Source organism: Garra rufa, chromosome 13, assembly GCF_049309525.1.
Source record: "Garra rufa chromosome 13, GarRuf1.0, whole genome shotgun sequence".
Lineage (NCBI taxonomy): Eukaryota > Metazoa > Chordata > Actinopteri > Cypriniformes > Cyprinidae > Garra > Garra rufa.
Genome location: NC_133373.1, coordinates 38,544,097 through 38,569,876, shown reverse-complemented (window position 1 = coordinate 38,569,876; position 25,780 = coordinate 38,544,097). Strand labels below are relative to the sequence as shown.

Sequence of the window (25,780 nt, the reverse complement as noted above, 5' to 3'; positions counted from 1 at the left end):
ATTAATAATTTTATTCAGCAAGAATGTGTTAAATTGATTAAAAAAAAAGTGATAGCAAAGACTTGTTAGAAAAGATTCATATTTTGAATAAATGCTGTTCTTTTTAACATTTTATTCATCAAAAAATGCTGAAAAAAGTATCAAAAGTTCCAAAAAAATATTTGGTAGCACAACTGTAGCCAACATAGATAATTATATAAATATTATTCTAAAAATAATAAATCAGCATATCAGTGGCTGATGAAAATTCAAAATTCATTTTCTGTATTTTTGATCAAATTAATGCAGTCTTGATGAGTGTAAGAGACTAAATAAAACATACTGTAAAAAAACAAAACAAAACTGGCAGCTGAGGTTGCCAGAACTGCCAAGCCTTTTTTGCTATAACATTTATAGCTAATGTTAATGTACAAAACTACCGAAGGACTAAAATTAGTTTTGTACTTTTATAGTACACTAACAACCACCATAAAACACTGTTGGTAATAAAAAAGCAACACATTTTCATCAGAACTATTTTTTCCACAAGCTGTGGTAAACACGAAGGCAACATACACGCAAACACTATTGTGGTAACGCTTAAACAATGCAACAAACTCAAATACATTTAGCAACATAAAATTCAAAACAAACCCCTTATGATGAGAAACTAAGAACAAACAGTTATTTCACTGAAAAACGATACAATGTGAGATATCAGGCAGGAAATTCTGGGACTCTCAATGTTCACAGAGATGATTTGTTCTTTTTCACTTCCAAAAAAAAAGTAGTACGTTTGAAACATCCGGTTGGATTTATTACAGTTTTTCACCATATATAGAAAAATAACTTGCTGTTAACAAGAACAAATTAGTCATATTCCTGCAGCTCAAACTGTAGATCATTGCACTAGCAACACCAAGGTCATGGGTTCAATTCCCATGTACCAAAAAAGAGAGTAAATGCAATGCAAGTCACATTGTATAAAAGTTAAATGCCAAATGCATAAATGAGAAAAAAATGTCCATCTTCAGTCGAATAGATGTTTATAAACAGATGTCAGTAACTTTATTTCAACATTTATCCATAATAATAAAGTAAATAAAACAACAACAACAACAACAAAAACTAGTAGCTTAGGTTGCCAGAACCTAAAAAAATATATGGTGCCAAGATTTTTAAACTATAAAACACAGTACACTGACAACCACCATAAAACAATAAGAAAAGCATAATTTTCATCACTTCTTCCACCAGCTAAGGTAAACACTAAAGGCAGCATACACACCAACACTATTGTAGCAATGCTAAAACAATGCAATAAACATTAATTTAGCAACATAAAATGCAACATAAACCCCTAATGTATATAAATACTTCACTGAAAAGCAATACAATGTGAGATATAGGGACAGGAAATTCCCGGGACTCTAAATTTATGCTTTTGTACTGTAAATAAGATGATTTGTTCTTTTTCACTTCCAAAAGCTCTAAACGTAAAACATCTCATTGGATTTATTACAGCTTTTCACCATATATAGTAAGGAAACTTGCTGTTAACAAATGAACAAGTTTTTAACCTAGTGTTTTTAGTCTTTTAGCATTAAAATGATGATCATTTAATAAAAGTCGTCTGTAACACATTCAATCTGCGAATCACACAAAATATTGTATGGCTTAAAAATGACTTTTTTTTAAATACTTTTTTTTTATCAGCTCGATGGTGCTCATTTCCAGTTTGCAAAAGAGCAGTTTAGACCTTGTGCAACTTCATTTGTTCAATTTTTTTCTTTAAACACAGTATTTTACTAAACTAAAACTGCTATAGAGATGCCAGAAGACAGTCTGTGCTGTGAAAGAAATTATCACTGCAAAAAAAATTTTTTTTCCTCAGTATTTTTGATTTGCTTCCAGTACAAATGTCTAAACCTTCTTAAATCAAGATGCATTTATTGGAGAAGTAAAATCACTACGTTAGTAAGCGCTGTTTTCTGAAAAATTATCAAAATTAGGTTTTGTAAACAAGGAAAAAATCTGCAAATGGGATCAGAAAGTTAATATTGTTTTCTCTTTCAATTAAGTCTATTTTCTGACCCTATAGGGAGATTTTTTTAATGCATAACTTATTACATATACATATTCTTAAGTAAATGTATTTTGATTTAAGAATGTTTAGATATTTGCACTGAAATTTAAACAGAATTCTTCGATATCCTAAATATGAAACAGAAACCTGTGAAATCCACACACAGATGGGACTCTGACAGGAGTTTTGGGGTGAGGTGAGCGTGGAGATCGGCAGCAGGGTGAGCGAGGTGGGGAGGCAGAGGAACGGCAGACAGGAAGCGAACAGTGCGGGGACAGGATACAGAAAGAGAGGTTGCTCTCACCTTGGGGGTGGGACAGGAAGCGGTGGACAGGCGGGAGGTAGCCTGGGCGCGTGGCGACTCGGACGGCGTGGTGCTCAGAGACGCCGTGTCACGGGGAAGGACCTGGACGCCCCGTGAGATGATGGAGTCAGGAATCTGAGACACGAAAGAAGGATGTTCATCATAATCGAAAACCTCCAAACATCTGCACTCTTACTATTTGTGCATTATATGTGACCCTGGACCACAAAACCAGTCTTACGTAGAATGGGTATATTTGTAGCAATACCTAAAAATACATTGTATGGGTCAAAATGATTGTTCTTTCTTTAAGGCAAAAAATTATTAGGATATTAAGTAAAGATCATGTTCCATGAAGATATTTTGTACATTTTCTAGACAGTAAAAAAAGTTTTAGTGCTGCCTTAAAATTTTAAGTTTAGACAACATGAAATGTTAAGTTGTACTACATGAAAACATGAATATTTGAGTTGAGTAAACTTAACATTTTAAGGCAGCATGAACACTTAATTTTTTAAGTTGAAAATACTTTTTTAAGTAGTTTTTTACAGTGTACTGTAAATATATCAAAACTTATTTTTTTTATTAGTAATATGCATTGCAAAGAACTTCATTTGAACAGCTTTTAAGAAGATTTTCTCAATATTTAGATTTTTTTGCACCCTCAGATTCCAGTTGTATCTTGGCCAAATACTGTTAAAAGTCAAAGTTTGCACATTTTTAACTTGTGGTGAAACATGTTCCTGTGACGTTTATAATCATATATTTTGCATACGTCCCAATCTGCTTACTCTTTGGAGTGTTCTAGGTTGTAGTACACTGAAAATAGTATGCGAAAAGTGCACAGATTGTACAGTATTTTTAGATTTTTGAGTGTGCATTCTTGTTTTTAACAATATTTGGCCAAGATACAACTGGAATCTGAGGGTGCAAAAAAATCTAAATATTGAGAAAATCGTTTTAAAACTTAATGTTCTTACAATGCTTATTACTAATCAGAAATTAAGTTTTGATATATTTATGGTAGGAAATGTAGAAAAAATCTTCATGGAACATGATCTTTACCTAAGATCCTACTGATTTTATGACCTAATATGGCCTAATATGACCCACAACCTCTTGCTATGTAAAATAGGAGAAAATTGTGGCAGTTCAATATTAACTTTTTCAGTTTTCAGCAGACTAAAAAAAAAATTAAACCTAAATATTAATAAAAAGTAATAAAAATGACAAAAATGACAAAAGCACACAAAATGAAATTAAAATGAAAACTAAAAATATATAAATAAAAGCTCATTGAAATGTTGACAAACTATAATAGCATATAAATGATGAATGGACATAAACACAACCACCACACAAATGATGTGAAGATGATGTCATGGTATTCACTCACACCAGCGGATGCTGCAGCACACATGAAGATGACACACAATATCATGAGGGGAATGAAGGCAATGGAGCACCTGCAAATGTCCAACAGAGATTTGTGAGAAATACTATACATACTGTATAGCATAACTGATTTATATGTAACTACAGGCTTACCTTGGCAGCGATGGAGGCGGCGGTGATGTGCGAGGAGGAGCTGTCCTCTGTGGAGGCCACACCACTGTCCTTCTTCTCCTCCTCCTCTTCCTCACACTGCACGCCCTTGTCCTCAGTTTGGCGGTGCGGGCTGCTAGTGGGCAGCGGGGACGGAGGTGGCGGAGGCGACGGCAGGTCCTCCAGCTCGTTGGGCACCTCCTTCACTTTGACCACAGCTTCTCGGAGCAGGTCGATGGCATGCGGGAGAGCGGGCAGGATAAACTGGAAGCATTCCTGCAGGACACAAACACAAGGAGGAATAAATCATAGAGCTTGAGATATGAATTAACAGCAAAGGTTAACACGGTAATCTAATGGAGCTTGAATACAAGCCTTAGAGTTGTTTTTATCTGCTGTGAGTGTCATTTATTTTTTAACACAATATGTGACCCTGGACCAAAAAAAATCTTAAGTAGCACATATATATTTATAGCAATAGCCAAAAATACATTGCATGGGTCAAAATTATCGATTTTTCTTTTATGCCAAAAACCATTAGGATATTAAGTAAAGATCATGTGGCATGAATATATTTTGTACATTTCCTACTGTAAATAAATCCAAACTTAATTTTTGATTAGTTATATGCATTGTTAAGAACTTCATTTGGACAACTTTAAAGGTGATTTTCTCAGTATTCAGATTTTTTTGCACCCTCAGATTCCAGATATTTAAATAGCTGTATCTCAGACAATTATTGTCCTATCATACATAATTTTATTTAGTTTAATTAGATGTACTAAAGTAACTAAAACTGAAACAAAAATGGTTAAAAACTATATAGACATTTTTAAAATCCACAAAATTAATAAAAATTTAAATAAATTAATATAAAAACAGAAAATAAAAATTACTTTGAAATATTAATACAATATAATAGTATACTAAAATAACACTGGGATAATCCACTACTATAGGAGATTTACTGGAATTGATTACAAAGTGCAAATCTTATTTAAAAGATGTACAACCATTTTCTATGTCCATGGTGTTTCTCATAAATTGGCCAAGCAATGAAAAAATGATGGCCCTTAAGTAACCTATTCTGGACTGATCCAAAGTAGGCTTTATAATTATTCATGTTTATCTCTATTTCCAGCACTCATTAATGTATATTTTATTGAGACCACAAGCAAGTCCACAAACAGAACTAAACATGCACATTATGTTTAAAACAGAGGTGCTATATTGAAAGTTTTGGCTAACGGAGTACATACTGCTAGACCACTACTGAGATATATGACTAACCGCACACTTAATGAAAGAAAAAAAGGATTCTTACCTGTGAACCTTTTTTACTGCCTGGCAAATTTATGATGAGAGTTTTGCCTCGGATACCACACACGGGTCTGTACACACACAAGTCGAAAGAGAACGATTCCAACATTGATAATAATCAGAAATGATAATTTTCTTTGTGTTCTAAAGACATTTTCTTTGGATTATTTTACTACTCGAGAGAGAATATAGGAAAATAATTCACATATATAATTACATAAGTAAAATTCACATGCATAAACAAAAATCTGGCTCTAACCTATCTTTTCTTTATTCAAAGTTGATCTAGACAACTATAATGAAACTATCCGAAGTTCTGTTAATCCTAAAGCAGTTAAAACTGCATCTCTGCCGGTACAAGAACAATGGTCACATATAGTTATTTGTTAGGGACAATCCCTAGTTTCCCTACTAAATTCTACGCCCTTGAGTATAATTATGAACAAAAGATCTTCTACACTGAGACAAGCATGTTGAGGATGTGTTGAAGCAAGACCTGGAGAGCATTCCTAGAGGAGTGACATTCAGAGAGCCCACCAGCATGGCCAGAGACATCCCTGGAGCTTCCCGCTCGATCACCTCTTTAGTGGCCTGGACAGACAGACAGAATGACAGAAAGTAAGAAAAAGCAAAAATTATGTCTCTTTAAATGTTTCATATTTGTCTAGACCTGCTGAAATTAAATGGAGGCGTTTTAAACCATGCTCAAAAATTTTGATTAAAAGTCATCAAAAACATTTTTTGATGCTATCCACACTTATTTTTAGAGCATTACTTATTGTATGTCAACATGTGTCTTATTTGTGTCAGTTTTTAATTCTCAAGACAAAGTTAATCATTACTATATTTCATGAAACATTTCATCGAACTCCATTATGTCTTCTGAGCTATTGAAGAACAACCTCTGAGCAATATCACATTCCTCTGGGAGAAAAGCTTCACAGGAATGTGACAGATCAACAGGGACTGGTCACATTAAAACCCTGGGTAATCCTGCTGTATCTCACACTGCACAAAATAATCATCTCTGTGTGTGTTCTTTGTCCTTGAGTGACACTTCAAACATCATTAGAGAGATAGAGGGAGAAGAACGAGGGAAAACATCAAAGGAGGAGTATTGATGAGACTCATGGGATGAGAGAGAGAATGTGTGTGTGGAAGAGGGAGAGTCCCTGAGTCTCCTTTTGCTGAGAAATACAGTGGAGTCCAAAATCTGAGACCACTAGTAAAAATGCCTCTATTTTACATTGTTTTAATTTTATAAATGATGGAAGCACTGGAGAAGACTAGGACTAATGATTTGAATTGTTCCAAAATGTATCTTGAACTGAATTTGAACTGAATTGGCCACAACACATATGAAGCTTGAATCTCAGATCGTCCACATCTCCTTCCGTCCGTCCATATTTTCATCCATTAATCCATCTGTCTGTCCATCTATTCATTTACATTTACATTTAGATATTTAGCAGACGCTTTTATCCAAATCGACTTACAAAAGAGGACAATGGAAGCAAACAAACACAACAAAAGAGCAATAACATGCAAGTGCTATGACAAGTCTCATTTTAATTTATTCATCCATCCATCCATCCATCCATCCATCCATCCATCAGTCGTCTATCCATCCATCCATCTATCAGTCATCTATCATCTATCTATCCATCCATCCATCAGTCTGTCCATGCATCCATCCATCCATCCATCAGTCTGTCCATGCATCCATCCATCTATCAATCCATCCATCAGTCGTCTATCCATCCATCCATCCATCCATCCATCCATCCATCCATCCATCCATCCATCCATCCATCCATCCATCCATCCATCCATCCATCCATCCATCATCTTTCTATCCATCCATCCATCCATCCACCCATCCATCTATCTGTCTGTCTGTCCATCCATCCATCCATCAGTCTATCCATCCATCCATCTATCCATCAGCATTCGTCTGTCCATCCATCTATCCATCCATTCATCCATCAGTCTGTCCGTCCATTCATTCATCCATCTATCCATCAGTCTATCCGTCCATCCATCCGTCTGTCTGTCTGTCCGTCTGTCCACCGTCTATCCATCCATCCATGCATCCATCCATCCATCCATCCATCCATCCATCCATCCATCCATCATCTTTCCATCCATCTATCCGTGCATCCATCCATACATTCTTCCATTTTTCCATTCATCCATCAATCCGTCCATCAGTCTATCCACCCATCGTTCCATCAATCCATAAATAACTGGTTTGACATCAGAGATCATCTCAGGACATTTGGCAGCATCTCTGATGAGAATATGGCACACCAATAAAGCCGAGACATTTCATCCATCTATCCATCCATCCATTTAACCATCCATCTATCAGTCGTCCGTCCATCCATTCATCAGTGTCCAGCTGTCCATCTGTGCGTCTGTCTGTCTGTCTGCCCATCCATCCATCAATCCATCCGTCTGTCTGTCTGTCCGTCTGTCCACCGTCTATCCATCCATCCATCCATGCATGCATCCATCCATCCATCCATCCATCCATCCATCCATCCATCCATCCATCCATCCATCCATCCATCCATCATCTTTCCATCCATCTATCCGTGCATCCATCCATACATTCTTCCATTTTTCCATTCATCCATCAATCCGTCCATCAGTCTATCCACCCATCGTTCCATCAATCCATAAATAACTGGTTTGACATTAGAGATCATCTCAGGACATTTGGCAGCATCTCTGATGAGAATATGGCACACCAATAAAGCCGAGACATTTCATCCATCTATCCCTCCATCCTTCCATCTATCCATCCATTCATCCATCAGTGTCTGTCTGTCCATCCATCCATCCATCCATCCATCCATCCATCCATCCATCAGTGTCTGTCCATCCATCAATCCATCCATCCATCCATCCGTCCGTCAGTCCGTCCGTCCGTCCGTCTATCCACCCATCCTTCCATCCATCCATAAATAACTGGTTTGACATCAGAGATCATCTCAGGACATTTGGCAGCATCTCTGATGAGAATATGGCACACATGTAAAGCCGAGATGAGACGAGATCTCAGAGCTGTTGACAGACTGAGATCTGATCTGGACCGGTGTGACTGCTAGAAGTGCTCTTGTGATAGTAGATAATTCATTTTGGCTTATGTTCAGAGTTTTGGAGTGTGTAATTGAGGACTGTAAGAGAATATTTTAGGCACACACACACACACACACACACGGTACAGGACCAACCTCAGGTGTGACATCTCGTGGAGCGAAGCCAGTACCACCAGTGGTCAAAATCAGGTTTAACTCTTTCTCATCACACCAGTCGATCAGAGTCTCCTGAACCAGACAAAAGAAACAAACGTCGGTAAACACACACATTTAAAAGTTACATGTTTTTGCCAAGTCTCTTTTGCTTATTAAGGCTGTATTTATTTGATTCAAAATAGATTACAGCAAAAATCGTGAAATATTATTACCATTTAAAATCACTGTTTTCACTGTTTTCTAAAAATGTAATTTATTCCTGTGATGCAAAGCTGAATTTTTAGCATCATTACTGCAGTCTTCAGCATCACATGATCCTTCAGAAATCATTCAATATGCTGACTTGCTGTTCAATGTTGAAAACTAAATGGGAAGTTGAAAAGAACAGCATTTATTTGAAATTGAAATCTTTTGTTACATTATAAATGTCTTTACTGTCACTTTTGATCAATTTAATGCATCCTCACTGAATAAAAGTATTTATTTCTTTTAAAAAATATTATAGATGCCGAACTTTTAAACAGTGATATATCTGTGATATATCATTATTATATCATACAGATAGTTTAAAGCTTTAGGTGAAGTGAGATTATGTTGATAAAACTATTTTCCCGCTACCTGAATTTTGAAACATACCTTGATCTCATCAATTTCATCGGGAACGATTTTGTAAGCTGAGATGGTTCCTCCAAGCCTGAAAAACAAGATCACATCAGTATTAGAAGAAAATCGTAAGGACCATAAAGATGTTTGTAGAAATCAAGCTTTTATTTCTATTGCATGGTGCCATCCTGTGGCCACATCAAGAATTAGGACAAACAGAGAGAGACAGTGTGTGTGTGTGAGAGAGAGAGAGAGAGGAGGAGAAAAGCACTTGAGGCAGGAGGTGTAGAGCAGCAGACAGGTCTTATGTAAGGTCTCTTTTTCCTTCTCGCTCTTTTTTTCCCCTTTTTGCGTGTGTGTTATTTTTAGGAAACTATAGCATCATGTTTCCTTGTGACAGCAGACTCTCCCTCGCTCGCTCTCTCACACACACACACACACACACACACAGCTCAAATCCCCAAGAAAGCACACACACGTGGGGACATTTTGTCCCCATAACACAGGGTATATCTAATCCACTCACCCACACACACCCACACCCACACCCACACCCACACACACACACACACACACACACACACACACACACACACACACACACACACGACTGCTGCAAAATGACCTACACACACTTTCATCAAAAATATATAAAACAGATTAATTAAATTTATTATTTCAAGCTTTGCAAAGAAAAAGCATGCTAATAGATTTGCATCTAAATAAATGTGATGAAAATGCAACCATTGCAACTCAATTTTAGTCAGCACATTATAAACTATATGTAATTATAAATAATACCTTTAATTATAAACAAAAATTAAAAATCATAAAATACAAAAGTATATGTAATTATAATTGCAAAAAAGCACTTTAATTATAAATAAATAATAAAAATTGTGAAATACAAAAGCCTAGACTGGTAAAATGAAAATAGATTATTAAATGTAAGTTATAATTAGAAGTAAGTATACTACTATATCAGTTTGTTTATTCTTTAGCTGCCCCTTTATTATAAAATTATTTTATATTACATTTAAATTTTTCTTCCATTGCAATAACTTTTATTGCGATTTAAATATATGGTTTATTCTATAAGAGATACATTACTCTTCAATATCCAGAGCAACAGTCCCACCTGTCAGGTAAAACACAGTAACCCCTGAGTGATATTGGGTTCACTCTTTGCAAAAATAACATTATACTGATAGCAAATAACTTAGGATCTTTTCTTCCGTTTCCAAGGAAACCACTTCAGACTACAGCCTCTGGTGGCAGTGCCTCTTTCTCTCAGAGCATAAGATGCTAGACAGTTCGTTTTGTGACTCTGACATAGGTAGACACGCGGTTTGGGCCCAGAGTCAGTGTCCCTTGTCCTGAACGTGTGGAAAACTCATAGTGTTTAATTAACAACAGAACATGCCTGAGGATAATTCTGCTTAATGTGTTTCATTAGGAGCCAGTGCTGTGAAATACCTGTGCTTACATTTCACCATCTCCATCTTTAGCTTAAAGAGTTACCCAACCCCAAAATGAAAATTTTATCATTATTCACTTACCCCCCACGTCATTCCAAACCCATAAAAGCTTTGGTGGACTTCGGAACACAAATTAAGATATTCTGATGCATTCTGACAGCTCTCTGACTCTCCCATAGACAGCAATGTAATTAACACAATCAGCGTCCAGAAATGTAGCAAGGAGATCGGTAAAATAATCCATTTGACAACAGGGGTTCAACCGTAATTTTTACAATGCTACAAGAATACGTTTTGTACGCAAAGAAAACAAAAATAACTACTTTATTCAACAATTTGTTTCTTCCGCGTCACCCTAGCGCCATTTTGGAGCGTATCCAGTAAAGGCAAACAATGCTGTTTTGTGCAAAGACTATAGAATACCCAAGACTTGTCACTCATATAGTTTTGAATGGGGAAAAATGCAACGTTCATTATGGCCGCGAAGCCCCGCCTTCTTAATGAAAGAGCCAATAGTTGATTAGTAAAGTCAGCGTGTCACTGCAGCTGCCGTTAGAAATCCCAGTTGCTATAGAAACAGTCTGCGCTCTAAGGGCCCGATCACACCGAACGCGTTTTTGCAGTGAGAGGCGCCTTTTTTGAATGGTTTTCTGTTGGCAGTGAGCGTTCTGCGCGCTGCTTATGCGCCCCGGGCGCCTCGCATTTTCGCCGCCTGCTGCGCCTTGCGTTTTTGCAGAAGCGCTCTGAGCGCCTGAAGTTGAAAAAAAAAGCAACTCTGAGCGGAAAAAAGCCCGACGTCATTCGCGTTTTTTCCATTGTCCAATCGAATGAATGGAGAGGCGGGCCTTCTGTTGTGGTGACGAAAGTTTACCGTTGCTTAAAAAGTCCGGAGACTGCAAGAAATGGAGGAGAAACTTTTGGTGTCTGTCGTGGGTAACCCGGAGCTGTATTTCTTAGGGTTTCTGCTAATATGACATTTTAATTAACAGCAAAAACCAAAGATTTTAGAGCGCTGGCGCTATAATCCTTTGATTTGACTGACAGGACAGCTGTTTTGGTCGTTGCCTAGCAACACAAAAAAACGGCAGCACACTGCTCTTTTTTTAAAAGTCACCAAAAAAAGGCAGTGCTGTGCGCCTCGCGTTTTTAGAACTAAAAGACGCGTTCGGTGTGATCGGGGCCTAAGACGTGCACTCAATACTGCGCATGCGCACTGGCTCATCTTGCCTTAAAAATAAGCATTTTTTAACGCTATTGGAGCACAAGGAATCATATTTATGAGGCAGTTCTTGTCAGATTTCTTTGGTGATTTAAAATATGAAATTTAATCGTAAGCTTGGTTAACAGTTTTGGAGAATTTGATGTTTCCCCATTCAAAGAGATAGGAGCTGCACTTGCCTGGCCAGAGGCGTTTCAAAGATGGCTGCCGAGTGACATGACTTGCCTTAAAGGGACTTTGGTTTTGTGTCAGCTGCGTCACGCGGATACGCTGTTTTCATTCAAATCAAAGCGTAAACGACGTAAACATTGTACACGCGAGACGCAGCTGAAACAGAACAGCGTATACTGTTTGCGTTCACTGGATGCGCTCCAAAATGGCGCTAGGGTGACGCAGAGGAGACGAATGATCAAATAAAGTCATTATTTTTATTTTCTTTGCGTACAAAAATTATTCTCGTAGCTTCGTAAAATTATGGTTGAACCCGTGGGTAAGTGATTAATGACAAAATGTTCATGGGGTGGAGTAACCCTTTAACCTAAAATAATATTCCGTTGTCATCTATTTACCCCATTTTTGCCTTTTAAGCTCCAAAAAGGACAAAACACATCTTGACATACCATATTCAAATTACGGTGAAACACGAAGAAATATAAACCCAGCTAACATGGAATGTTCCCAGAACGTTCTCACAAGGTTCTCCCAATGTTATGAACAAACTTTCCGGCAGTAACATTAATAGAATGTTATACTGAATATACTTAAAGTCCCCATGAATTCAAAATGAAAGTTTTTTGGCTTTTAGTATGAATATATTAGCCTTAAGGTTATCTATAAGCTAGTGTGCTTCAAAACAACGACAAACTTTGTGTTTACTAGATATGAGCATTCAAAACTTACAGTCTCTCACTTCTGCCAATATGAATCAACAATTTTGATGACATCACGCTGCACTTCAACACTTATCAAACGTTCTGTCCAATCAAATGCTCTCTGGAGTCCGTAGCATCCCGCCCCCTACACTATAAATAGACGCTGAAGCTGCGGCTGAGATCGGTCACTTGTTCACAGTGTTAGTGTTTTCTGTATGGTGAATGGCATGTAGTGCGCAATGTAGGCGTTAGAGAACGATTCAGACAGTGTAAATGCTTTCCATTGGGGCAAATGAGGTCTGGTTTCATGTTGTACACGCGAACCGTAGCAGTGCGCACAGTCTACTCCGGACTTTGGCTCCGGTCCAGAGACGCGATAGCAGAGCAGATCATATGCGCCAGTCGACATTTATTAAACTACACAGCCTCAGCATGATTATGATCACTATTTTGTTTTAGTAAGATTTTTATATTTAATCTATGGGGTAATTTATTAGACTGTGGCTGTCATAAGCTTACAAATGCGGCTTTACCGAGCTCAATGGCTCTGGCCTGAGCAGATATAAATGGAACGCTATTGGCTATTTAAAAGAGATGGGCAGGGCTGCGCAATATATTCCTGTTTCAGTTAAAATTACATCACCACATAGAATAACGCTGCGTGTTTCAAGGCACTTCAGTGGACCTTTAATATGAATCTGATTGGCTGACGAACGTTCTAATGGTGTCCATTATTTTCAGGGAAACGCATGGCGAACGTAGTTTCAGGCAGCACTTGACCGCATTACATGTCTATATCACTTCGTCACACGATTTCAGTTATTTCAAAAGTCCTTACAGCCCAAAAGAGTAAAATAACCAAAACCCACAACGACACTGGCTAAACAAATAATTACAGTAAACAGTAGGATAAAAACAATGTTTTGCGACAATATTATGTTTTATTATGTACGAAAACCACATACTCTATTTCTCCCACTCTCTGTCCCTCACAGATGCACACATACAGTTAGCACACGTTAGCATATGCGCTAATTTTGTTAGCGCTGTTCTGACGATTAACAACTTAAAAACTACATGACATTTCTCACAAGCAAGGTAACAACAGCATGGTCTTGAAGAAAATGAACTTAAAGTTTCACTATTAGTAGAGACGATGCTGCCAATTACTTTTGAGAAATGCACAGACTTGAGAGAGAAAATTTGCATTCGTGCTTAATCTCTCTCTCCCTCTCTCTGTCTGTCTGTCTGTCTGTCTGTCTGTCTGTCTAAACTTCATTATTAACTGCATTAGTTTGCTATCAACGGCTCAAGTGTCGTTACTAGGTCTAAAATGACGTTTTGGAATTAGCAACGAAGGCATTGGATAAGCTGCGTAATAAATTAATTACTCACAATAACGGTTTAAGGACAAAAACCAGACGAATGTCTTGAAATATATTATCTCTCGATGTCTTGATTTGTGGTAAAGTATAAGTGGAATAATTGACTTTGGTCCATTGAATTCTACGAAAATAATGCATTATTTTCGTAGAATTCAATGGCCCATCGTCAATTATTCCTTACTTCATATAGGCCCGGTTTCCCAGACAGGGCTTAGACTAAGCCAGGATTAGACCATAGTTCAATTAGGACATTTAAGTAATTTTTATAAACATGCTTAGAAAAAAACATTACTGGTGTGCATCTTGAGACAAAACAAAGGCACTGATATATTTTAAAATCAATCAGTGCAATTTTATTTCAGTTGAAACAACTCAGACTTACATTTTAGTTTAGGACTAGGCTTAAGCCTTGTCTGCGAAACCGGGCCTTAGAGTTTAGTTTCTAATAGTGTATATTTTTAAAAAAGTAACTTTTTCTTTGAACGTTACATTTCAGAGAACATTCAAAATAAACATTCTTATAATGTTTGCAGAATCATGAAATGGAATGTTCCTTTAAAAAAATAAACATTAAAAAAAAACAATGTTTTTAACAACTAAGTAAACAGTAAAAAAAAATCACTTTTTGAAGTTGTAAATGAAGACTATTAGAGTATGTTTTACAAGAAAATACTATTTCAATCCTTCTCCATCGATATTTCATTTGTAATTCATTCTGTTACTTGCCATTTCTTTGTAATTATTTGCGAAATTCAGTATAGTTTTTAAATGAAAACGGTTTCAAAGTAATTCCTAAACCATTTTCAGTTCAGTGTTCATTGTTTTAGGATTGGGAACTCATAATCATTGTGCAAAAGAATCCGAGGTCTAGATGCAATTCAAATGATATTACATTTTGGCCCTGTGGAAAAATGCTTACGAGTTAAATTGTTTTGTGAGACTCCAACTGGAGATTATTAAGTGTCAGAGTGAGAAAATCATTAGTCCTGGGGTGTGCTGGTCTAAAAATGAAATATTATGGGACTAAAATCATTTCCAGAGGTTCTAGAGGCGAGCTTACAGCAAGTGAGGTGGAAACTAAACAGAGAACAAGAAAGAGGGTTGGAGCATGTAGTGTGCTACATTTTCTCACACTGTTTTGTATCTTTAGTCCAATTTATGTAAAAATGTCCTAAAATTTGGCATTCCCAACAAAAATTAGTCAAAAAGGATGCATTAAATTGATCAAAAGTGACAGAAAGACATTTAATGTTGCAAAAGATTTAATAAACTAATTAATAAATGTTCTTCTGAACTTTCTATTTCTATGAACTTTCTAAAATTGATAATAATCAGAAATGTTTCTTGAGCAGCAAATCAACATATTAGAATGATTTCTGAAGGATCATGTGACACTGAAGACTGGAGTAATGATGCTGAAAATTCAGATTTGATCACAGGAATAAATTAAATTTTATAATATATTCACATAGAAAATTTGCATTTTAAATAGTAATAATATTTTACAATTTTTATAGCTTTCACTGTACTTTTAATCAAGTAAATGTAGCATTGGTGAGCATAAGAGACTTTCAAAGACATTAAAATATCTTAGACCCTTAACTTTTGAACAGTATACTGTATACTGCTGTATACTGTTAAAAAAACAACTTAAAAAAAGTTTTTTCAATTTAAAAAATAAAGTGTTTGTGCTGACTTAAAATTTTAAGTTCACTCAACTCAAATATCCATGTTTTCATGTAGTACAACTTAACATTTCATGTTGTCTAAACTTAAAATTTTAAGTCAGCACGAACACTTCTTTAAGTTGAAACAACTTTTTTTTTTACTGTGTGCATTTTGGCAAATGTAGGAAAAATAAATAAATAAAATAAAATTTCCATTACTTTTAAAGAATTTACAGACCTAAAAATGCCTTTTTAAAATTGCCTGGAAGCCCTAAAGTATCATGATAGTACGATATTGTGAAAACCAGAATGCTTTCCAGTTAAATTGCAACTTGCTTCATGTTAATAAGTGCTTTTATAGAAATGTCTAGAAAACAGTGTTGCCTTTAATGAAAAAAACAAAAGCTGTAAAACATTCAGCGGGACTGACATCCTCCCTTGGACTCCAGTGATATTTCTGGCACGGTTTAAGAGTTGCATTTTTCCCTTCGCTGTGCCAGAATCACTGGCCGAGTCTTTCTCTGTCTAATGGAAGAGTTATGAGTGTTTAATCGAACCCTGCTGTCATACGGACCCTGCCTCACTTAAAACCATCATTCCTGGCCTCGCTGCGTTCCTCGGGATATGAATAAAGAAAGACAAAAAGAGAGAGAGTGAGCGCCAGAGGAGGAGAATGCGTCCCGCTGCACACATCTGTGACCCAGCTTTACAGGCCTACTTCAATTCTGGATGGGCTCCCAAACGAAGGCCATCTGCTGCTGTGATTTAATTAATAATGGAGCGCCTTTGTGCTGAATGACGGCTTCGGGCGCATTTTAAAACACTGCTGGAGGACGCAGGGACCCTTGCTGGGACGTTACCTGAAAACACTCACAAAACATCTGAAGTATGGATGGGCTGTCAGTAGTGCCAATCATGGTTGAGGAATTTAACATTTCATTAATAAACTAAATTATTACTAGTTTGAGAACTTATTTAAACAAAAAATGTGCCTAATAACACTAGTGCAAACAATGTTTGAACAATTCAACATTTTATTAATAAACAAAAATATTGCTAGTTTAAGAATTTAATGAAGCAATTTAAAATCATGTTGGAAAAATGTTATACAATATTAAACATAATGTAATGTAATAAAAAAAATCTAATCCTAAAGAATCTTTAAAAAAACAAATCTCAATTTCATATGTGCAAACCATGATTGAGCAATTTAACATTTCACGAATGAACAAAAATATTGCTAGTTTGAGAATTTAATTTAAGAAAAATTGCTTAATTTTACAAAAAGTGCAAACAATGTTTAAGCAATTTAACATTTCATAAATAAAAAAACGCTAGTTTGAGAATTTAATTTAAGAAAAAGTTAATTATAAATGCAAACCATGTTGACAAAATGTCATACTTTATTAATGAACAAAAATATTTATATTTTTAAAATGTAATAAAAAATGTTTGATTAATAAACAAAAATATTTTTTGAGAAAATGTAGTTAATTATATGATTATTGCAAACCATGTTGAAATGATTTAACATATAATTAATAAAATAATATTTAAAAAATACTGTTTTGAGAATTTATTAAAAAATCTTAATAATAAAGATGTGCAAACCATGTTTGAGCAATTTAACATGTCATTAATACAAATATTTTTATATTATGAAATTAATAAAAATGTGCTTAATTGTACGATAAATGCAAACCAAAAACATTTTTTATATTAATAAACAAAAATATTATTTTGAGAATTTATTTTAAAAAGCGCTTAATTAATTTGATAAAATATGTACTTAATTGTACGATCAGTGCAAACCATGTTTGAGCAATTTAACATTTCATTAATAAAAATATTATTACTTTGAGAATTTAATTTCAAAATGTGCTTAATTATGCAATAAGTGCAAACTATATTTGAGCAATTCAACACTTCATTAATAAACAAATATGATTACTTTGAGAATTTATTTTTAAAATTTGCTTAATTCAATAAAAAAGTGCTTAATTATACAATAAGTGCAAACTTGTATTTTTTTATATCTTAAAGATATTTTAGCAATTCAACATTTCAATAATCAAAAATAAATACAATTTTGAGAATTGTATTTAACAAAATACGTGCTTAATTATATATTAAGTGCAAACCATGTTTCAGCAAATGAACATTTCATTAACAAACAATAAACAAAAAAATATTACTTGGGTAATTTAATCAAAAAAATGTGCTTAATCTCATAAAAATGTGCTTAATTACGCAGTAACTGCAAACTATATTTGACTAATTCAACACTTTATTAATAAACAAAAACATAATTACTTTGAGAATTTAATTTTAAAATTTGCTTAATTTAAGAAAAAATTGCTTAATTATACAATTAGTGCAAACTTTTTAAAAATATTTGTGCAAAAGTGGTTAATTATAAAGTGCAAACCAGTGGCGTAGGCAGAAATTGTATTTTGGGCGGGCCATTGAAAAAGTGAGCGGGCCTATATTTTTTCCTAGAGAAAATATTACTTAAATAATAATTAAACCTTAGAGAGTAGAAAAAATAATAGACAAACAAACTGCAAAAACACACCTTTATTTTGCAATATTCGGCAAAGGCAATAACAAAACACCGTCTAACCATCATGTTCAACAGTGCTCAATAAAGGCTGGACAAACCACCAGCATAGACAGTAACCTGTTTATTTTATTCAGATTAGTCAGCAGTGCAGAGCAGACAGTTCACCCGAAAATAAAGTAGGCTAAAAGTAAAAGAAATTAAAATAATGAAAACTCTCAGCAGAGAACGGTTTGAAATAAATAACAAACATTAAAGAAGCTTGTTTAGCCATTATTGTGGCGATGTTAATACACTGAATGCCGCCAGAACCCGCCGCTCAGAGAGTCTTCCTGTCGCCCTAGCAACCATAACAACCAATTAGGCCTAAAGAAAATATATTCATATAAACCTGATTTTATTCGGCAATGAATAAATAAATCAGGTTTATATGAATATATATTTTTTAATACATTTGAATAATAAAAATAAACTAAAAATGTATTTTGATCAAACTTGCCTGGGTGGGCCAGGGAGTAATGTGGGCGGGCCAGTGCCGCTCTGGCCCATTACTGGCTATGCGCCTGGTGCAAACCATGTTTGAGCAATTTAACATTTGATTAACAAACATAAATATTAATTTAATTTAAAAAGTGCTTAATTGTAATGACTGCAAAAAATCCATATGTCCTTAAAAATTAATTTCCATTAACCAAAATATAAATTCTCATTTTTCCCTTCAGATTTTGAGGTGAAAAATGCAATAAAATGCAACCAAATAGGCTGGGATTTAATTCTCACGGCAGACTATCCCAGCATGCCCAAGGTCAGCTGAACTCCCTCTGTCTGGCTTTCCAACAAGGGTCAGCGCAAGACGAGCCGCGTGTCACCGATCTGATTTATTCACTGCCTATTTTTAGCGCCACCAATTAGCACGACTGACAGCGGATGTTACGACTGCAGTCGCGTGAGGACAACAAGCCCGTCCCCGTCTGATAGCTGTCTGTCCCGCAGCGTTCACACTTAACACACATCGCCTTCATCTGTGTCGTCCCTCCGCGTCTGTCAGCTCGCTCTCCCAAAAACCACCTGGCTTTCTATTTCAGCTGACAGCTCGTCCAAACACTTCCTCCTGCATTCATTACAGTCTTTCAGCATGCTGGCGCTCTTAAAGTGACAGTTAGCCAAAAAATGTATATTCTGTCATCATTTACCTACCTTCGTGTCATTCTGAATCAGTATGACCTTCTTTTTCACACTCAAAATTATGTTTTAAGGTAGTCTGTCTACAAAAATACCTAATAAAAATCGCTAAATGCACCAAAACTATAATAAAGGTATAGTCCCTATGCAATTTATTCAATGTATAATGACTTACATTTCAGTCTGTTCATCAAACAAAAGGTATCAAATGACTGATCAGAAGACATGGAATATGTACTACTTTTTTTTCCCAGAGAAGAAAGTCATGCAGGTTTAAAACAACATGAATCCTCATTTATGGCTAATATATTTCTTTAATAAATGTGTCTGGTCTTGTGCATGTTTGAGCAACTTCATAAATAAGCAAAACATTTTATTATTTTGAGAAGTTAATAAAAGCAAATTTGCTTAAATGTAATGATTGGTCTTGAAATGTCATAAAAATTAATTTCCATTATGATAAATATAAATTCTTTTTTAACATTTTGGGGGGGAAATGAGCTTTGGTACTCAAAAGAATGCCATATAATAAAGCCATATAGGTTTAAAACAACACAAATCCTATTTTTGGGGCTTTAATAAATGTCTCTGGTCCTATTGTGCATTATCGGCATACAAAATTCTAAAAAAAAATCATCTTTTATCATAAAAACAATAACTCTCTGTCTAAAAATGACTTTGTTTTCTGCTGATGCAATAGGAAATAAAAAAATTATATTCACGAATAATATCATAGACCATTTTTTACAATCCATTTAAACTGTGATGGATAAAATTAAGTCAATATTCTGCATCTTTCACAATTTTAAAGTGTTTAATGTTGCACACTTGAAAAAAAATGATGTAGGATTTATTTAAAAACAATTTTTACTCCGAAATTGCTAGTAAATTGCACAAATAATTACAAATAAGTGACAAAAAAACACATGGAATTAAATTTTGAAGTATAGGAAGACTTAAATATTATTTTCTTGCAAAATATAGTCCAATAATATTTGTTTTATTTACAACCAAAAAAAAAAAATCTTTTCACAGTGCATTAAATTTAAATCAAAATAAACCAGGTTTCAATTAAAATAAATAAATAAATAATTAATTAATTGATAACACTTGAAGTGAAGTGTAGTTAAAATTATGTGGAATATCGTGTGGAAAATCATGTCTAATATAATAATATTATGTCTAAATAATATTAATAAGTTAATATTTAACATTTAATTAAAATGCTTAATGCTGTATTTAATTGAAATAAAAAAAACATACTAGGATTATAGAAAATTAAATAAATGCTTGATAATACTTGACGAGGAAGAGTAGTTAAAATTATGTGGAATATCGTGTGGAAAATCATGTCTAATATAATAATATTATGTCGAAATAATATTAATAATTTAATATTGAACATTTAATTAAAATGCTTAATGCACTATTTAATTAAAAAAATACATACTAGGATTATAGAAAATTAAATAAATGCTTGATAATGCTTGACGAGGAAGAGTAGTTAAAATTATGTGGAATATTGTGTGGAAAAGCATGTCTAATATAATAATATTGTGTCTAAATAATATTAATAATTTAATATTTATCATTTATCAAATTATGTGGACTATCATGTGTGGAAAATCATGTCTAATATAAAAAATTAAATAAATGCTTGATAATACTTGACGAGGAAGTGTAGTTAAAATTATGTGGAATATCATGTGCAGAAAATCATGTCTAATATTATGATATTATGTCTAAATAATATTAATAAGTTAATATTTAACATTTAATTAAAATGCTTAATGCTGTATTTAATTAAAATTAATAAAAAAAGATACTAGGATTATAGAAAATTAAATAAATGCTTGATAATACTTGATGAGGAAGTGTAGTTAAAATTATGTGGAATATCATGTGTGTAAAATCATGTCTAATATAATAATATTATGTCTAAATAATATTAATAACTTAATATTTAACATTTAATTAAAATGCTTAATTGTGTATTTAATTAAAATAACATACTAGGATTATAGAAAATTAAATAAATGCTTGATAATACTTGATGAGGAAGTGTAGTTAAAATTATGTAAACTATCATGTTATATGTTTATGTCTAAATAATATTAACCAATAATATTGTAGCCCACATTTCACAATCCAAGCAAATTGTGATGCAACTGCAAGTTAATAGCATTTAATGCTGAATTTAATAAAAAATATGGTTATATAAAGTAAAACAAATGCACATGACAAGTTAAAAAAAATACATGCAAAAGTACACGCAAAGTATAAAAATGTAAGTTATTTTCTGTATGCATTAGTGTGTAGACATGAACGTGGTTAAACTGTTTGATATGCTTCACACACATTTCATTCATGTAGAACGACATGAGCGATGACACTTCATTAGAGCGCAGTGTGACCGTGACAATAAGTCCTTCTGACATTAATATGCATCAAGGCTTCAATGCAACCAAATGTATTGCATGTAAAACTGCGGGCCGCTGTTAAACAGCCTGAACTCCTGACGAGCGTTCAGTGATTAGCATGACGTGAACATCTCATTACATGAGCGCTGAAGCTAACAGGCCACAGAAGTCATGCAGCATGGTACAGTGCAACAAATCTTTAAATAACAGGATTTAAATAGCTTGAAATGCATCAAGGGACATCTGTTAAGTGTAAAATGTGTGTGCGTTTTGTGACGGTCACTCACAAGGAAGGGTCGTGCACGAGATCTTTGAGGTTGATCCCGCTGCGGTCCTCAGTGTGATTGTGAAAGCAGCTGTCACTTACTGCAATGCAAACAGAGAGACGAGATACAGGCTTAGAAATGGACACAGGATGATTATAAATAGGTACAAATACAGATAAACATTAAATGTTCATTCAGTGCTCAGGTTTTTTTTTTTTTTAAATCAATAAAGTGACAGTAAAGACATTTATATTGTTACACATATTTATTTTTCAAATAAATGCTGTTCTTTTGAACTTTCTATTTATCCATGAATCCTGAAAAATAAAACTTATCACAGTTTCCACAAAAATATGAAGTAGCACAACCGTTTTCAACATTGATAATTGATTAATAAGCAGCAAATCAGCATATTACAATGATTTCTGAAGGATCATGTGACACTGGAGACTAGAAAAAATTCAGTTTTGATCACAGAAATAAATTACATTTTGCAATATAATACAACAAAAAAATGTTATTTTAAATTGTAATAATATTTCATAATTTAAATTTTTTTTAATGGTAGTTTAGAAAACACTCTAAACCACGACACAGCTTTTCTGCTTTCGGTGTGAACTGACAAATCATGCCTGGATTTGTTAGGACAGCTTTGCATCACAGGAATAAATTGCATTTTAACAGATATTCACACAGACGACAGATATTTTAAACTGTAATAATATTTTACAATATTTCACAGTATTTTTGATTTTAACAAATATAGCCTTGATGAGCAGGAAGAGACTTTCACAATCATTAATACACCTTGTATTATAGTGACTGAAATGAATCAAATATGTCAATATCATAATAATTTAGCAAATGTAAAAGCTTAAAATACACTTTTGTTTGTTTTCATTTCTAAAAGTTATTCTATAGTTAAATCACACTTTGAAAAATTCAACTAAACAAAATATTTTGAAGCTAGTCATAAATAGAAAACCTAATTAAATTAAATTAAATTAAATTAAATTAAAAAGTTTCATAACTTTTCGGAATTTAATCATTTTACTGATTTCCTAAGATTGGTTAAACTAATATAATTAAATGATAAATAGCAAAAATAGTAAACAATTTTTAGGATAAAAATGAAATGAAATAAAAACATTTTAAAATTTAAATTAATGTGTAGGTTATAGGGGTGTGACGAGACACTTATCTGACAAAGAGACGAGACGAGACGAGATTTTGGGCTCACGAGAACGAGACGAGACAAGATTTTTGAACTTTTTTTAATAAATCCTCAATGATGAAATATATAGGGGACAATACTATTTTAGTCAACAAAAAAACACAAAATGCAAAAAAATAAAATAAATGTTGGTGCATTTTGATATGAACTTGTACTTTATGAAATTAAACTTATATTTTAATGAATTATATGCAGTAATAAAAATGCTGCATGATTCTGGGTAAACTGAAAACCAATTTTCTTTTATAAACTAGAGATCACGATTCTGAAGAAAAAAAAGGATTTGAAAATTAAACAAAATTACATAATTTACTAGTGGTTCTGAAATAATGTTCATTGCTTAAGTCTGAAAAAAAAAAATGAAGGAGCCTGTGTCTCAATTAATAAAGACGTGTTTCACTATTGGAATCTCTTGAATGTTTAATTCAATGACAAATACTTTTTTTAAGGGTGCAGTTGTCGCCCTCTCCTGGTGAAGAGAATAAACGTTGCTCTACAGACGTGTTATACTTTCGTTTTTGATCGCTCCTGTAGACAATAAGTGTTTATATCCAAACTATAAGCTTTTATCCCAGTACTTATGTTATTTAAATGTCTGTAACAAAGACATGAAGATGATTACGTGGTTAAAAAGACTGTTTGTGTTGCTTTCTGAAACCGCCGCAGTAAGAATGCAGATTTGAATGTCTTCAATAACTTTCACATCGTAAGCGTCAATGGAGCGCGTCAAACAGTTGTAATAGACAAAGCTGAATCGTTGTCATTCATGAACAAGATCGCATGGGTGTTTGAATAGAGATCGTGATATTTATATAACTATTAGTCATGCAGCCCTAATGTAAACATTGCAAAATGTTTTGCCATGATATCGTCACGTTCTCGCGAGACCAGTCAGATCTCGCGGGACACATCGGAGTCTCGCGAGATCTCGTGCCACGAGATCTCGTCACACCCCTAGTAGGTTATTTTTTAGATTAAGAACATTTTACATCAGATTTACATTTGTATATAATAAATAAATAAATGAGTCACGATTAATCGATTCAAAATAAAAGTTCATGTTTACATATTATATGTGTGTGTTTATATTTATTATGCATGTTACACACACATACATGTATATATGTGATGTATACAGTAGTCAACATTTGAAGTGGATCAAAACCTTTCATCAAGGGTGTCCTTAAAACAAAAACAACACCCGTTCTTGTCTTAGGACAACTTTGATTAACTTTTTTTTTGATCCACTTCAAATGTTGACTACTGTATATGTGACCCTGGATCACAAAACCAGTCTTAAGTAGCACTGGCATTTTGTAGCCAAAAATACATTGTATGGATCAAAATTATACATTTTTCTTTTATGTCAAAAATCATTAGGATTATAAATAAAGATCACGTTCCATGAAAATATTTAGTACATTTTCTACTGTAAGTATATCAAAACTTATTTTTTTATTAGCAATATGCATTGCTAAAAACTTTATTTGGACAACTTTAAAGGCAATTTTCTCAATATTAATTTTTTTTTTCACCCTGTATATCAGCCAAATATTGTCCTATCCTAATAAACCATACATCAATAGAATTTTAGAAAAAAAAATAAATAAATACCCTTATGACTGGTTCAGGGTCACATATTAAGAAAAAATATGTTGGATTTATATGTAAAATATTTATATTTACATATAATAGGAATTATATACAAGTGTTACATACAAATATTTAAAAAAAATAAAAACAACATATGTGTGTGTATTTATATATATATATATATATATATATATATATATATATATATATATATATATATATATTAGGGGTGGGCATAGATTAATTTTTTTAATCTAGATTAATCTAGATTAAATCTTGGAATTAATCTAGATTAATCTAGATTAAAATGGCTAATTTGAATTCTGCTGAAGGCATTCAGAATATGTGTGCTACCCAAATAATGACTAAAAGTAAGTCTTTGAGAATGGATCATAAAGCTCATAAAGCTGTTCTATGATAATTTGTTGATGAAAATAAATTGTTCAATAAGATGTACTGTTTACTAACTAACTAACAATGAAATAATTTTTTCTACCTATTAGATTGTGTTTTTTTAACGTCAACACCTACCCAACCCTAAATTTAGCCCTTACTGTAATAAAATACTTTTATTTTGACAGGTTGCCGTGAAGTTTCTGTGTATACAGTATGATATGATGCTAATTTTCTCAAATGAAACGGTAAAAGTGACACTCACAGCAGTTTTGGAGATTGAGTTTATCTGTTCATGTGAGATGCAAATGCCAAAAATTACCGGGAGCGTCACGTGTGTTTCAGTATACGTGTAGTAAAAGCTCGTCTCCATCATTCATACATACAGCTAGGCAAACGGAACATACCGGATTC

At 33.8% G+C, this 25,780-nt stretch overlaps 1 protein-coding gene across 1 annotated transcript in view; it reads right to left on the bottom strand.

Moving 5' to 3' along the window:
* The window catches only part of LOC141348509 (gephyrin-like), an 84,084-nt gene that overhangs the window by 27,031 nt on the left and 31,273 nt on the right, over nt 1-25,780 (bottom strand). The window contains exons 2-8 of the mRNA XM_073852799.1: nt 22,168-22,246; nt 9,131-9,188; nt 8,474-8,566; nt 5,731-5,825; nt 5,239-5,305; nt 3,918-4,190; nt 2,370-2,504 (exon numbers count right to left, since the gene is read on the bottom strand). Of these exons, the coding sequence (XP_073708900.1) occupies nt 2,370-2,504; nt 3,918-4,190; nt 5,239-5,305; nt 5,731-5,825; nt 8,474-8,566; nt 9,131-9,188; nt 22,168-22,246 (800 nt within the window). The remainder of the gene's footprint in view (nt 1-2,369; nt 2,505-3,917; nt 4,191-5,238; nt 5,306-5,730; nt 5,826-8,473; nt 8,567-9,130; nt 9,189-22,167; nt 22,247-25,780) is intronic.